Here is a 14,633-nt window from a genome sequence, read left to right on the forward strand (position 1 = left end):
GATTGCTCTTGCTGGAGTGTTGTTTGGACATGGAGCTAACATGATCTAGATGACTTCACCCAACTCAATGAGAAGTTCATCAAGGCCAGGAGGGATTACGAGGCTCTGCTCGAGTCATCCATGTCACACCCTCCGGGGCCGACCTACCACCAATATGCCATGCGCCCACAGATTCCCCAGGGGTATCCACCCCCCGGACAGAATTACGGCGCACCCCCTCCGCAGCAACAAGATGCGCAGCGGTTCTACACCCCGGCGCCTGCTCAAGGTACGCCTTCGGTCGAGCTAGGAAATTAGAGGCAGAATCGAACATAGCTGATGTACATATTGATAGAGCCATCCCAATATCCTCCGTCTTCCCCTCCCCCTAATAACTTCCAGCGGCCTGGTCCCGGGGCCACGCCTGCTCCGTTCTATGTAGCAGGCGCCGAGGTTCCGTCCCAGCAGAACCAAATACCTCCGCCGACGCCGCAACAGCAGTCCCAGCAACCCCAGCAGCCGCAATACGCCCAACGGCCATCGGAACAGCGGGTTCCATCCGGCGGTAAGCAACCGGCGCCACTGCAGACGTCCTCATCACCACCACCGGCGAATCAATACACGCCCTACCAAGCCCCCCAGTCATCCGCTCGTCCTCAGAGCACCTATGGCAGCGGCCCACAGGAACTCTCTACCTCGGTCTACGACTCCCCCATCGCGCCTCAAAACGCAAACCCCGCTGCGCCGTACCCGCCTTCCGCGTATGCCACCCCAGACGAAGACCCTTACACCGCTGCCGCAGCATCCAACTCCAGCGTTCCCACGGCACCAACCGTCCCTCCACCATCCGTCCCCGCCCCATCGGCCCCGAGCCCGGAACTCCAACAACCCTCCTACGGCCAGCCCTACTCTGCCTACCACGCTCACCCACCCCAACAGACCCCCTACAGAGCACCGGGAGGAGTAGGAGTAGGAGCCAGCGGAAGCTACGACGCCGCAACCGTCGACGGGCCGCGGCCACACCAACAACAGCCACTCCCGTCGGGGCTGACCATGTCCCCACCGCCGCTGCATCCTTCCGGGCCAGCGTATGACGCGCGCCAGTCACTGCCTAGCAGGGTGGGCGGGCCCTCGGGCCCGGGCAGTGGTGGTGGCGCTCCCGCAATGGGTGGTGCGCCGCCGCAGCCGCAGTACAAGGCTTATGTGCCGCCTGGGTCGTCGTCGGCTCCGGGCCTGCCGCCTGCGGATGACGGACCCACGGCCCCGACGGCCCCGGCCGCGGAGGGGTATTATCGCACGGCGGCGTACTGAGCGCTGAATTGAGTGTTGGTGTGTGTGAGTGATGGTGATGATGTGGGAGTTAGTTGTGGTGGTGATGCGGAACGGATTGTGTATGTTTGTGAGGGAGGGATAGGATGCGATTAGACGACTGCATGGGGTGGTGTGTTGAGGTTTGGAGGGATTGTATCAGCCTGGCATTACGTATGTATCTGAGAAGCGAGAGAAGCAGACGGGAGTGGTGATGTGATATAAGGGAGGGGTTGAGGTTGGGTTGAGCATGGGTTGACCAAAGGAAAGTAGCATCTTTTCTGGGGGCCCGTTGGGATGGCCAGGTAGCTAGTCGCCTCTTGGGATACATGGCAATACGAGTCAAGGCAGAGGTTCTGATGACATGGCTACTGCCGCTATTGTTGTTGCTGTTATTATTATCGCTGTTCGAGAATCTAGTTGGTGATCGTGGCTGGGGGGCACGGGGGAGGTTGATATCCTGTTTTCTTGTGGCGGGGAGCGTAGTTATAGCGAAGAAACTTTGGCATTTCAAGATCTTCTTGCTGAAATTCGGAATTATATCAGTGCCCGTTCCCACTCCATCCATCCTCCTACCTTTCACAAAGTCTGGTCTAAACTCAATTCATCGTGGTACATGTACAATTAATTCCACTCGGACCCTCAACCCAAGAAAGAGACCCCAATCCGGCGCAATGGATTGGCGTTGCAATCGTGTATCTATTTTCGCTTGCAGTGCTACATCTGTGGTACGCCATCTCGCTACCCGCGATACACACCATCCAGACTCTCTTCATAGTGGCACTGCGCTATACAACAACAAAACAAACACACCGCCCCATATCGATGCATGATACCCAACTGCGTGTAAATGTCTGGTACCGATAACCTCAAGCACACTACCGGTCGTTGGAAGCTTCAAATGGTGTCATCAAGGACCCCGAAGTTGTTGACCCCTCCCCTTCCAAACGCATGATTCGAGCGCGTATGCGCACCAGACGTGGATGGGCGTCACGAGTCCATAGTGCAATATAACAATTGCGCAAGCGGTGGACATCTCAAAGGGATCGGATATGGTTTATCCGCCCGTAGAACGGTAGAGGATCCGTCTATCAGCGACACGGACACTCTAGTTCCGTTGTGGAACACCAAACATCGTCTATTAGATCCATCACCTGCCAGACCCGAATCTCAACTAAGCCCCTGATTCGGGATCATCCTTCCCAGCGGTGTCCTGTCCCTCGGCTTTTCCATCATGTCCGCGTATCCCTCCAGCCCCGCTGCAATGATGCGCACGATTTCAAAGATGTGTGTGCCTTTGAACGTTTCGGCCCACAGCCGGATCACGGCACAGGCTAGTTGTCTAAGCTTAGTGCTATCGGTAGCGGACAAGTCCATGGACCGCGAGGGGTGATGGCCGTGGCCGTGACCGCCAGACGATCCCGCCAGCGATGGGTCGATGGGCACGGCAAACTCGGTCTCATCCAGCATGCGGCGCACCATTTCGAGGAGGTTCTTCTCCTCGGCTGATGGGGGCGGCTCTGCCGGGCCGATTGCCGACAAGGTGAGGAGCCACTTTGACAAGAGAACGGCGCACTCGAGATTGCACACTGGATAAAGGTCAGGCCAAGGTTCTCGGGTGAATATCTCCCGAACCTAAGAAGGGCTGGTGACTTACAAGAATGCTGCATGCTCCACTCCAACGACTTGGTTTTGGCCACGTAATTGACCCCCATTTTGACAAGCATAGCCAGAGCATGGATGGCCTGGACCACGGCGCGACAGAGACGCGCACTCCGGACCAGCAGAGGGGCGTCGGTAAACGCCTGTGCAATCATGACATGATCTCGCGTCTCAAGGCTCCGGCTTGAGCTAAGGTCGGTGTGTAACCTAATATAGGCCAACCTCAGCAACGCCGTCGAGTTGAACGCTACCGCGCCTTCCGCGTAACCCTCCCCGGCCCCGTGCGCCGCCATCTCGTTTGCCCGAAACTGGCGGTGCTGCTCAAAGCTGAGGCTCCAAGCACGGAGCGCTTGGTTGATGTCTTCCACGTCTTCCATTTTTAGGCCCCTTTGTAACCCAAATGGTGTCATGCTGGAGAAAGACGTTTGCTTCAGCAGGAAGATGTGCTGGATCAAGGCGTGGATGAGGATGTAGTTGCTCAGTGATGTGAGCGGAGTCGTGGATGATTGCGAAGGGCGGTGCAGGAGCCGTGCAAACGCATCTTGGAGCGAAATCTCCATGTTGGGATAAGACTGCCGCGCCTCCTGCCATTGCCAGGCATTTTCAGCCTTCCAGAGACGAGAAGGGCTCGGCATGTATAGGTGGACCTCCGAAGTCAGAAGCAGCGGTGGCGTATTGTATGCGATGCTACAAAGGTTAAAAAAGCAGTAGGCAACGAGTTTAGTTCGTGTGCTCGCTTCAAGTCGAACCCAAGTCTCCCAATCGGTTGTTTGCTGGTTGGCCTCTGCGACCAACCCCTCCTCGCGTAGTAAGAGTGCAAGCAAACTTTGGAGGGACAAGGCCTCATGAAGAATCGCCTTTGCGCCCCAGAGACCGACGGAAAACAGCAGGAGCAGGGCCTGAATTGTCTCGAGGCGCGACTGAGGCGTATTCGGCGAGCTGCAATGGTTAGCACCGGAGCTCGCCCTGCCATACAAGAAGAGGTCTTACTAGGGTTCCCGATGAGTATCCTGTGTCATCGGGCGGTCTTGATGAACGGAAGGAAAAGAATGTCGGAACCCAGAGCTCGGAGACGGACGGGTGGAGTGCGGGCTGTATGCCGCCGGTGTAGGCAGCAAGCCGTGTACTTCATGGCTATGCCTTCGTCGAATCTGCTCAAGCGCCACGGCTTTTGCGGCGTACCATAAAGCGTGACCGCGGTTCGTTTCGAAGCGGTATTGCGCTCCAACGGCCAGAATTGCGAGCAGCAGTTCGGGCGATAGATCGGTGGGGGCTAGAGTAGGGAGATGGAGAAAAGGAAGATTGTCGTGAAAGCCACTTATATAGCCCTCGAGAAACCTATTTAGCGTGTGCCGCGATGGGAACACAAAGTCATTTGGAAGGGCAGAGGAGAACTCATCCAACCGGTTCCGAATGGCAGTATGGTCCATGGCTGATATTCTCCATATTGGCGCTCGCGTCCCGTCTTCATGCATCCTTGGCGCCTCTCCAGTTGGATCTCGCAGATCCGGAGCAAGCGACGGAAACCTAGAAGGAAACGCCGACGGAGGTTTCGAGAGCCCCCGTCCCATTTCAGCACCGGGAGGGCGTGACCACATGTTAAAACCTTGTTCGGCCTCGAGTGACGGTGGCAGAAAATGCGAGGACGTAGCGTAGTCGTCGAGGAAGAGGTTGTAATCATCGAAGGCGGGAGGCGGAGGCTGTGCCGGATACCCTGGGGGCAATACACCCGGGTCTTGATCCCGTGGCCTGTCTCCGTAAGGCATCGCATCATGATAAGCTTTGACTGGCGTCAAATCTGGTGGCGGAGGCGCGAGTCCTTGGATCATGGCCGGTTGCATGTTGTTGACCTCTCCACCCGAGGCGAGGTGTGTCGCAGCGTCGGAGAGAAGATCGAGGTTGCATGCAGGAGCTCTTGTGGCAAGGCGTGAGTCAGGGGGGAGCGATGCTACTACAGATTGCTGTATCGGGTCTGGCTGGTACTGGTTGTGAACCGGCCGTGGTTTTTGCTGTTGCTGTTGCGGTTGCGGCGGATGCTGTTGATGCTGTTGATGTTGATGTTGCTGTTGCTGCTGTTGCATACCGAGCATCTCGGTGTCGGCCTGGTTCTCGGGCAGGCCGACAGGAGCGACGCCCGCCGACGAGGGCTTCCGCGGCCTAGCGCCATCTTTGTTGCTGCTGCCTTCATTAAGATGGACAAGCTTCTCATGACGGACAAGTAGGTCCCTAATGTCCATATAAGCATATGTTCATTACGAGAGGATATCCAAGCTATGAGCGACGCGAAGGACAAGAGGGACCTCGACAGACCCGTCGTCCTGGCGCAGATGTAGGTGTTGAGGATCGATAGGGGGCCAAGATGTTGGAGCACGGAATTGAGAAAGAGAGCGGGAGCGTGGAGGACTTTTGGGGCAGGGAGGGTAGGTAACTAGGAGAGAACGGGTTGGGGGAGCTTGTGCGAGGCTAGGCTAGGGCTCAAATCCCATGCGGAGGCAATACGAAGCACAAGGGTGCAGCAAAGAGGACTCGCTCACCGTCGCCCAAAGGTCTTCCCGCAACGAGGCCATGCGCAGGCAAAGGGCTTTTCCTTTGTATGGGTTCTTTCGTGCCTCTGGACATGCTCCACACGTCTAATATGAGATAGTAATGTAAGTCAATATACGGCAGAGGAGCCGAGATGGGGTAGTTCTGTCAACTACTGACCTGAAACGCTTGCTACAATACTTGCACGGCAACGCCTTGGGCTTCTGCTGCCGGGTTTCCCCGTTCTCGTCGGCATGGTTGGACGGGGGTGACGCCTCGATTGACTGGAGCGGCAACATTGCGCAAGAAAAGGAGGGTGATCTGGTCCAGTTGGGGTATCGGAACGGAGACTCTCCAGTGTAGCGGAGGAGAAACCACCTCGCGTCCCCCTCGGGAGAGTGGGGGATAGGGGGAAGGGAGGAGTGAGAAGGGGGGAACTAGCAGCCAAATACTGCCAACCAAGGTATTGTGGGGTGTTGTCGGTGAGAGACAAAATGACCGAATCAAGACGTTGTGGTCATGCCCGTCTTCCGGCTCCTAGGCTGATCTCGACCCGTCCCTGTCGGGTGCCCGTCTGTGGACAAGCTTCTGGCAAGATACTTCTGTTGAACCCCCGTGTTTGCTACCCTCCTTCTAGGCTCACGTACAAACACACCTGCCGTTCCTACCCACCGTAACTCACTCGTTGGCTAAGGGTATCACAAGAGATAGCGATATTATCAGCCCGTTTGGCACACCCGATCTCTGTGCTACCGATGCGCTGAGGAGCTTCGATTTGAAGGGCAGGCCTTTGTGGAGCTAGGTAGCTGTGCGCCCACGCAGGCGGCAACAAGCACGGACAGCCAAGTGGGAGCCGGGGGAAGAGCGGGGTAAGGGTTGATCCAACTGGGCTGTTGACAATGATGAGGAGGGGGGGTGATGACCAGGACGCAAGCAGTGGGCCGGATAGGTCGTGGGCAATGGCGCCAGCCGGAAGGCCTGAAGACGCGGCCGGGTTGGGTGATCTTTCGAGTATTGGGCTTGGCGTTTGCCGCTCTGGCGGGTCGGTGTTGATAATATTTCACGATTGGGCAAAAGCGGACATGCAGGCGCCGCGTGAGGAGAAAAGAAGGGATAAGACTTATGGAGTAATATCAAAGTTTAGAATATCGAGCGAGCGGAGAACGGGGAACGGGGGAAGAGGCAATCGATTTGCGATCAAAGCCAACAACAAGCGAGCCTGGCGCGGAGGTCGAATGGAACTGAGAGGTGCGGTTGCAGAACGCAAACGCGGGGAATGGGGATGGGGAAACGGGGAAGGACCACTCCCGGTCGGGAATCGGAAGAACATGGGAGAAGGTAAAGAAGGCGCGACATTGGTTCTGGCCACGGACCCCTGCACCACTTGTAACCAAGGAAGGTGCTGCTTTCTCAAGTCAGGCATCTTGGTTTTCTAATTTCGCAATCTGAGAAATCGAGACATCTGAATTCTGTTTGGACCCGAAGTCTTTCATCCCTGTTTCAACATGGCGAGTTGGAGAGAAGGAACCCGAGTTACCACGCATCGAAAGGTCGTTGTGGTCGTGTGCTGCTGTTTCCTTTCAGAGAATGACGGCACTATTTTAGTGGGGGTGTGCGTTTCTGGTTGCCCCTGCTTGCTCCACCCACTTCCCTTTCCTTCCCCATTGGAACACAATCCCAATTTTCAATCTCCGCACCGAATGTGGGGGCGGGGAACGGTTCCCAGGTTCCTGCCATTTGGGGTTGATTTGAAGTTGAGGGCTCAACCGTGGGAGGAAAAAAAGAAAAACAAAAAGAACAAACAAAAATCACGAAGCTTTCCAGCTGAGGACGGCTACCTACCTACCAATATTTCTTTGTTATTGAACTCTTGTCGGAATTTATTTGTCTGCGAGGTTCGCCCCAGCAATAACCCTAGCATCGGTCCTGGCCTTGGCCCAGATCGATCCTCCCGTGCGTCAACGACGTCAACGACGCCCGCCGTGTCATCCGCGCCCGACGGCCTTTCTACCTTTCTACTAAACACAGCACATATTCTTCTTGAAAGTGCATGGCCCGTCATACCATCTCATCAATCAAATTGAAGGTCGGCTTCCCCTTGACCATGGCGCGCATCGTCATGGGAAGAGCCGGGCACTGTATGTTACACTAAAAAGCGGGGTGCGTTTGCAGCAACGCATCCTGGAACCGGGACCGAGGGCTGTGGAACCCTGGCAATTCACGGGCGATGTCCCAAGCCAAAATCCGCACGACGGCTGACGGACACTGGCTATGAGCAACTCGATAAAACGAGGGTTCATCCTAGCAGTCCTCTTTCCGATTTCTCAAGTTTTGTTGACCCTTAACAGGCGTTCATCTTTTTCATCCCGACAATTGCATCGCGCGCTTCAAGCTTTCATGTGATCCCGACAACATGAATTGTGGGGAGAGTGGAGGTGTCCGGTTTGGAGATCTGGGGAAGCTCCCCTGTCGAGAGGGGGAGCGACCCCCCCACACATGGAGGCCCTGTGGTGCGGAGAGAAGAACTGGGGCAACTCGGCGGCATCACAAGCCTGCCTCCGGAAACCGAGCGGCTTAACACCTTATTGTGGTGCGGAATGTTCAATACCGCCTCGCATCTTGTCTAGGTTTTCTGATATACCGCACCGCGGGAGCCACACTGGACGGGCGTCTTCGGTTTAAGGGAACAACAACTGAGAGACAAGCTGCCGACGCGATCGCCTTGACCCAAATCTATGTGAAGCATGCATGGACAAAAACTCCAAAGTTTGCATCGCTGCACACCGCAAGTCCATGTCGGGCAGGCCCTCGGCGGTTATTTGATGAGACCCATCCCCCTCGTTCCGGCCTGTCGCTGAAGCACCAGCCGCAACCCGCCGTCGGTGCCAACTCGATAACTACCGCATCCCACATAGCACCCTCTTCGCTTCAAATAGGCAGAATCCGGCCGACTTCCATGGGATCAACACATCCGTGTCACGGGCTCTCTGGTTATAGTTTTCAAGCTCACCGCGACTTGCCCCGCCTTGTTAGTCACAGTATCATGGGTGACAGGATGAGCCGCGTGCTCGGCCACTGCAAAAGCTTGAACTAACGAGCCAGCGTCAAACCGGTGCTTTCCGCGCTCGGGACGGGCATGCGGGGTTCTCGCGCATCCAGAATCTGCAGCCCTCAAGAACTACCGGCTTCTGAACCCAAATATCTGGAGGCTTGCTTGTCGGGAATAGATAAATTAGCGCGGTAGGGCTTGTTTTCAATTAAATCATCAGGCTTCACCTTGACCTTGCGGGCCGGGGGGAAAGCGTTCAAGACGACCTTCTCCCATCGCAGCCTTTGTTATTTGCCTCGGGTCGTTTATCTGACCCAACAAGCTGGCTTGTCCTCAAGATGTTTTCGGGCCGACAAGCGTCTAATCATCAAGGATCTTAGTCTTTTGACTTCCACAGATATCCATCAGGAATGGCAATCTACCGCTCAAGACGTGCGCCGTCGACGAAGAAGAAATCGGCCCAACGAGGGCGGAGAATAATCGGCTGGAGCGCAATGGTCTGACAACCTCGTGCGGTGGAAACAGCGACAGATTAGGAGGTTTTCCCAGAGGGTTTGTTCTTTTGACTTTACCCGGAGAAATCGTTCATGCTCTCTCCGAGAGTTTTGGGTGAGCTTCTCCGGCTCGCCGACACAGTGACTACGGTATATGGACACCATACAATCCTCCGGATCGGCCAGCACACCCGGGTCCATGGGTTCATGGAGGCTCTAGCTTGCAGAATAGTACGTGGTACAGACCACCCGGGCTTCGGCACCGCTCGGCGGAGCTGGGAAAACGCTACACCCCATCGCTGGGTCCTGGGTTTGTGATGTGACATCGCTCATTGCAGCACCTTACAAAGGAAGGAAAGTAAGGAATCTGAGGTCTCAGCAAGTCCAAGACAACGGGGTCACAAATGCGCGATCTGATCGGCGATTCGTGGGTGGTGGTCACCCGCGGCAATAGGCGGGTAGTATCCGGCCTTATTCGCCCCCATCAACCTCCGGCACTCACAGACAAGTTCGGCCGCTTGGACGAATCAGATACCCCAAACCCTTTTCAGGGGCGCAACTGACCCCTTCATCAAAAGACGGCCTCTTCACATTATGCACTCTCCAACCCCAGACCATTCGCTTGTTGCCGCCCTTCCCGCATCTTGTGTGTTGGGAGAAAAAATAAAGGAGAAGGTGACTTTAAAATCTCAGATCGACTCAAGTCACCGGATCTTGTCAGGCTCAGCTGCTCTACCGCGCTCACCAACCGCCAAGTATCTAGGTGAGACATGCTCAAGTGCACAATTGTTTGCAGGCTCATGGGAACGAGGCTACTCAGTTAGTAATACCACGGGACGTGGCATGTTCATGCCAAACCCCTCCACTGATTTGGAAGGACTTTTGACGTCAGGGGTTGTTGGGCCGAGTTGGAGGGACTGAAGCGGAGTATGGTGGTAGGAATTTTCATGTCTCTTGCATACAAGGGCTTCAGAGCAACAGCATTCCTCCACTCCCCCGTGGCTAGGCAACCAGCTATGGGTTTTAGCAGCTATACCCAGAGCTACCCAACCCGGCCTCCTGCTTGCTTTCGGAGGCGTAAGCCGGCCATGGTGCCAGATACAATCGGCCCTTTGGTGGGCGGCCCGATCGTGGGTTACGTCTTGGCTAGTAAAGGTCGTTGCTGGCGTTGGTGATGGTTACATCTCCTAGCAGGCAGACGACCAAGCACGTGGGTCTATGCACTCAGGGTCACGCTATGCGGCTCGCCCACTCCGGGTATGGTAGCACACCTCTCTAGAACTTCCCTCCTATTCTCCTTGTAGCAGCGCACGTGGGGTTGTCTCGCGGATGGCTTCCTGTGTCTTGTATGGAATGACGGTGTGGCGGGCAAGGACTATATTACCCGCCAGTCTCCCTCCCATGACTGTTGTGGACGAAACCTTTCCCCAGACACCCAACTGCGGAACGGGCCTCTTTACGATTGGCCTTGTCTCGTTTCTGTCTCTCCTTAACTTTAGCCGCACAGACGGCGAGAAGCGGTCGTCATGCGTTTCTTTTCCGCGCTGCTGGCTGCTGCCAGTCTCGTGTCAACAGTGAAAGGACACTGGCTTGGGGAACTTCCTCGTTAGCTTCCTCCAGCCTGACTCGCCTACGATGGGGTTGCTAACAAACCAATAGATCAGGGAGTCGCACCGTTTGCTGGAGGAAACTATCCTGTTTTTCGCAATGTCAAAGACTATGGTGCAAGAGGTGATGGTGTCACGGACGACACGGCGGCTATCAATGCTGCCATCAATGCCGGAAACCCTTGCAACAAGGGCTGCGTAAGTCATCTTCCGCAGAGGCAGCCATAGGTCGGAGTACTCTGTGCTCATTATCTCTCAAGGTTTCGACAACCACAACCCCAGCATTGGTTTACTTCCCTGCTGGCACCTACCTGATCTCGTCCTCTATCTTCCCGGCCTACTTCACTCAACTCATCGGCGACGCCGCATCTCCGCCTACGCTCAAGGCGACCTCGAACTTTGCTGGCTTCGGTCTCATCGACGGCAACCCCTACTATACCCCCGTACTGAACTGGAAGTCCCAGAATGTCTTCTTCCGGCAAGTGCGCAACTTTGTCATCGACACGACTGCCATCCCGCCCGGGACAGCTGCCACTGGAATGCACTGGCCGACGTCTCAGGCAACCAGTCTCCAGAATATTGTGTTCAACATGCCCGCCACTGGTGACGTGGTCCACGTCGGTCTGTTCATCGAAGAGGGTAGTGGAGGTTTCATGACGGACCTCACCTTCAACGGCGGCGCGACTGGTGCCAGCATGGGCAACCAGCAGTACACCATGCGGAACCTTAAGTTCAACAACTGCAAGACGGGTGGGTGAAAATCCGGTTCTCCTTTCTCCTGTCTCGTACCGGTCTTTGCTGACCGTTATAGCCATCATCCAAATCTGGGACTGGGGCTGGACGTATGCTGGTCTGTCCATCAACAACTGTCAGGTTGGTATTGACATGTCAGCCGGCGGCGCGGCCAACAAGTTGGATGTGGGCTCGGTTACTCTGCTTGACAGCAGCTTCACCAACGTTCCCGTTGCTATCCTCACGGCCTGGAGCACGAGCTCCAACCCTGCCACCGCCGGCAGCCTGGTGATGGAGAACATCGCGCTGAACAACGTCCCCGTTGCTGTCAAAGGCCCCAGCGGCACCATGCTTGCCGGCGGATCGCTCACAATCGACGCCTGGGCCAACGGTCACAGCTACGGCACCTCTGGCCCGAACAAGTTCGCCGGTCCGATTTCCCCCAACCCGCGGCCCGGATCCCTCGTCTCCAACGGACGGTACTATACCCGCTCGAAGCCGCAGTACGAGAACACCCCGGCCTCGTCCTTTATCTCCGTCCGGTCGGAAGGTGCCAGGGGTGACGCCTCGGCGGACGACACGACGGCGCTCCAGAACGCCATCAACAAGGCGGTCGCACAGAACAAGATCCTCTTCCTCGACTACGGCCTGTACCGCGTCACCAACACGATCCGCATCCCGCCCGGGGCCAAGATCGTGGGCGAGTCGTTCCCCGTCATCCTCTCGTCGGGGGGCTTCTTCAACGACATCAACAACCCCAAGCCGGTGCTGCAGGTGGGCGAGACGTCGGGCCAGCAGGGGCAGGTCGAGCTGAGCGACTTCATCGTGTCGACGCAGGGCGTGCAGGCCGGCGCGACGTGCATCGAGTGGAACCTCGCCAGCGGCGGCACCCCGAGCGGCATGTGGGACGTCCACGTCCGCATCGGCGGCTTCACCGGCACGCAGCAGCAGGTCGCCCAGTGCCTCAAGACGCCGGGCAACGCGGCTGTCAACCCGAACTGCATGGTTGCGTTTATGGGCATGCATGTTACCAAGGCGGCGAGCGGGCTATACATGGAGAACGTGTGGATCTGGTAAGTGCTGTTGTTGTGGACATGAATAGGGGTATGAAGACGGTAGGGCTGACATGAAGTACAGGACTGCCGACCACGACATCGACGAAGCGCAGAACACGCAGATCACCATCTACGCCGGCCGCGGCCTCTGTAAGTGATTTCTGAACCAACCCAACCTACCACCCACCGAGACAGACACACTAACCAACCACCCCCCAGACATCGAATCCGAGAACGGCCCCTTCTGGCTCTGGGGCACCGGCTCGGAGCACTTCGTGCTGTACCAATACCAGTTCGCCAACACGCGCAACATCTTCATGGGCCAGATCCAGACGGAGACGCCTTATTTCCAGCCGACGCCCAACGCGCTCGTGCCCTTCCCGCCCGTGTCGGCGCTGCGCGACCCGGACTTCAACGCGCAGTGCGCCGGCGTCGAGGGCAACTGCGCGGCGGCGTGGGGCCTGCGCGTCATCGACTCGCGCGACGTCTTCCTGTACGGCGGCGGCCTCTACTCCTTCTTCGACAACTACAGCACCGCCTGCTCGACCTTCGAGGCCGGCCAGACCTGCCAGCAGCGGATTGTTTCAATTGAGGGGTCGGCGACGAATGTGAATCTGTATAATGTCAACACCATTGGCACGCGGGAGATGATTACGCGCAATGGTGGGCGGGTGGCGTGGTTCGCGGATAACGTGAATACGTTCGCGTCGAACGTTGCGGTGTATAAGACCAACTAAAGGTGGACGAGAAGTCGATGAGGGAGGGTGTCGGGTGAGGGATGCCGGAGGAGGTGGGCATTTGTATATACACTGGGCCTATATCTCTGGTTCAAGCTTTGATGGCTCTCCGTTCAAAGGCAGCCCCTAAATAGAACACAGCACTTCTAGCCCTCCAAAGAGAAACCAACATCTTTCCCCTCGTTTTCTCTCCCCAGCTGCACCAACCTCTGCCTCATCGCCTCGGCCGTCTTCCTCTGCTTCTCGTCTTTCAACACCGAAAAGTCACAACGATCCACCCACTCCCCAACCCCATGCTGCAGCACATTCCTCGCCCGCTCCCGACTCGCACTGACATGTCCCACCGACCCATGTAGCGTGGCCCTCTCCTTGGCCACATCATACACCCCACGATGCAAGATATTATTATCATAAAACACCACATCCCCCGCCTTCAACTGCACCCGCACCTGCCCCGTGATATGCTCCTCATACGGCGCCGCATTCCTCTCCTCCTCAGTCCGGGCGCGCGCGTGGCTGCCCGGGATGACGATGAGGCTGTCGTCGTCATACAGCGGCAAGTTCCACTGCGTGTGCACATACTTGTCGTCGGGCCCCTTCAGCCGCACCACCTCCTCCTCCGCGGTCGCCGTCGCAGGTATATCATCGCGGTGCCAGCGCAACTCAAACGCCCGCTCCCCGGCCGCAACACCCACCCCCTCAGGCCGCACCAGCATATTAAACAACTCCATCATCAACTCCCCCCCCTCCCCATCCCCCCCTGTTCCCTCAACCTCAACCCCCAAAACCTCCCGCACCATCTTCAACAACACCCTCTGCAAATACACTATGACCACCACCAGGCCCATTAGTCGGGGCCAGAATGGAAAATTTGGCGACGCACCACGGAGGTAAGAGGAGTAACTTGGGGTACGGAGCAGATTCCGCCGTTTGGGTGTACCGTAAGGAATTGGTTGAAGGAGAGACCAGCGGAAAGCATAGTCGCTCCTCCCGGACCGTGGCCACAGTTCAGTGCTTAGTTCCATGAAATGCTTAATGACCGTGTGGAGGTAGAGGTCTCGACGTCACCGTGTAGTTACACTCGCTCCTTCGAACTGCGACATCTTCTAACGATCTCACTTGAGCGATAGCGAACGCATAAAGTGGTAGGTGGTAGACGTCTGCCTAGCCGATTAAGAGCGCATGACCCATAGGCATCGATGCTCTTAGTCGAAACGAGCTCTACGCGACTATGGAAGTTAGATGCTGCTTCATAAGTCAAGCAAAAGTTAAACGCGTGGGACCCGTCCAATCGCCCGCGATAGAGTATGGGACTTTGTTCTCCGGCAAGCTGACCGATCGAGCACCCGTCGCCCATGGCCAGTCCGTTTTACGTCCGTCCAGGACACATAATGGAAGCTAGAGAAACTAGGAGATTAAAGACATAGAAGCGTGAGGGAGGAAGTTACGTTACCTCTGAATCGTAGAAATGACTGAAAAGATACTAG

At 56.5% G+C, this 14,633-nt stretch overlaps 4 protein-coding genes across 4 annotated transcripts in view; 2 read left to right on the top strand and 2 right to left on the bottom strand.

The window, feature by feature from the left end:
• CHGG_08899 (uncharacterized protein) overlaps positions 1–1,290 on the top strand; it is a gene marked incomplete at both ends in the record, with an annotated part of 2,608 nt that extends 1,318 nt beyond the window's left edge. Inside the window, 2 exons of the mRNA XM_001226825.1 lie at positions 73–268; positions 335–1,290. Of these exons, the coding sequence (XP_001226826.1) occupies positions 73–268; positions 335–1,290 (1,152 nt within the window). The remainder of the gene's footprint in view (positions 1–72; positions 269–334) is intronic.
• A 1,167-nt stretch (positions 1,291–2,457) lies between these two features.
• Positions 2,458–5,771, bottom strand: CHGG_08900 (uncharacterized protein; the record flags this gene model as incomplete). The annotated part of the gene is made up of 4 exons (XM_001226826.1): positions 2,458–2,876; positions 2,945–3,636; positions 3,940–5,175; positions 5,653–5,771. The coding sequence occupies 4 exons, from the start codon at positions 5,769–5,771 to the stop codon at positions 2,458–2,460; spliced, it is 2,466 nt and encodes an 821-aa protein (XP_001226827.1).
• Positions 5,772–8,881: 3,110 nt separating this feature from the next.
• On the bottom strand, positions 8,882–9,348 carry CHGG_08901 (uncharacterized protein; the record flags this gene model as incomplete). The annotated part of the gene is made up of 2 exons (XM_001226827.1): positions 8,882–9,028; positions 9,262–9,348. 2 exons carry the CDS (start codon positions 9,346–9,348, stop codon positions 8,882–8,884), a joined length of 234 nt encoding a protein of 77 aa, XP_001226828.1.
• Positions 9,349–9,962: 614 nt separating this feature from the next.
• On the top strand, positions 9,963–13,146 carry CHGG_08902 (uncharacterized protein; the record flags this gene model as incomplete). Its single annotated transcript, XM_001226828.1, has 6 exons — positions 9,963–10,164; positions 10,675–10,820; positions 10,883–11,372; positions 11,434–12,427; positions 12,492–12,559; positions 12,629–13,146. 6 exons carry the CDS (start codon positions 9,963–9,965, stop codon positions 13,144–13,146), a joined length of 2,418 nt encoding a protein of 805 aa, XP_001226829.1.
• Positions 13,147–14,633: the final 1,487 nt, after the last annotated feature.

This window comes from Chaetomium globosum, genomic scaffold (genome assembly GCF_000143365.1).
Source record: "Chaetomium globosum CBS 148.51 scaffold_6 genomic scaffold, whole genome shotgun sequence".
Classification (NCBI taxonomy): domain Eukaryota; kingdom Fungi; phylum Ascomycota; class Sordariomycetes; order Sordariales; family Chaetomiaceae; genus Chaetomium; species Chaetomium globosum.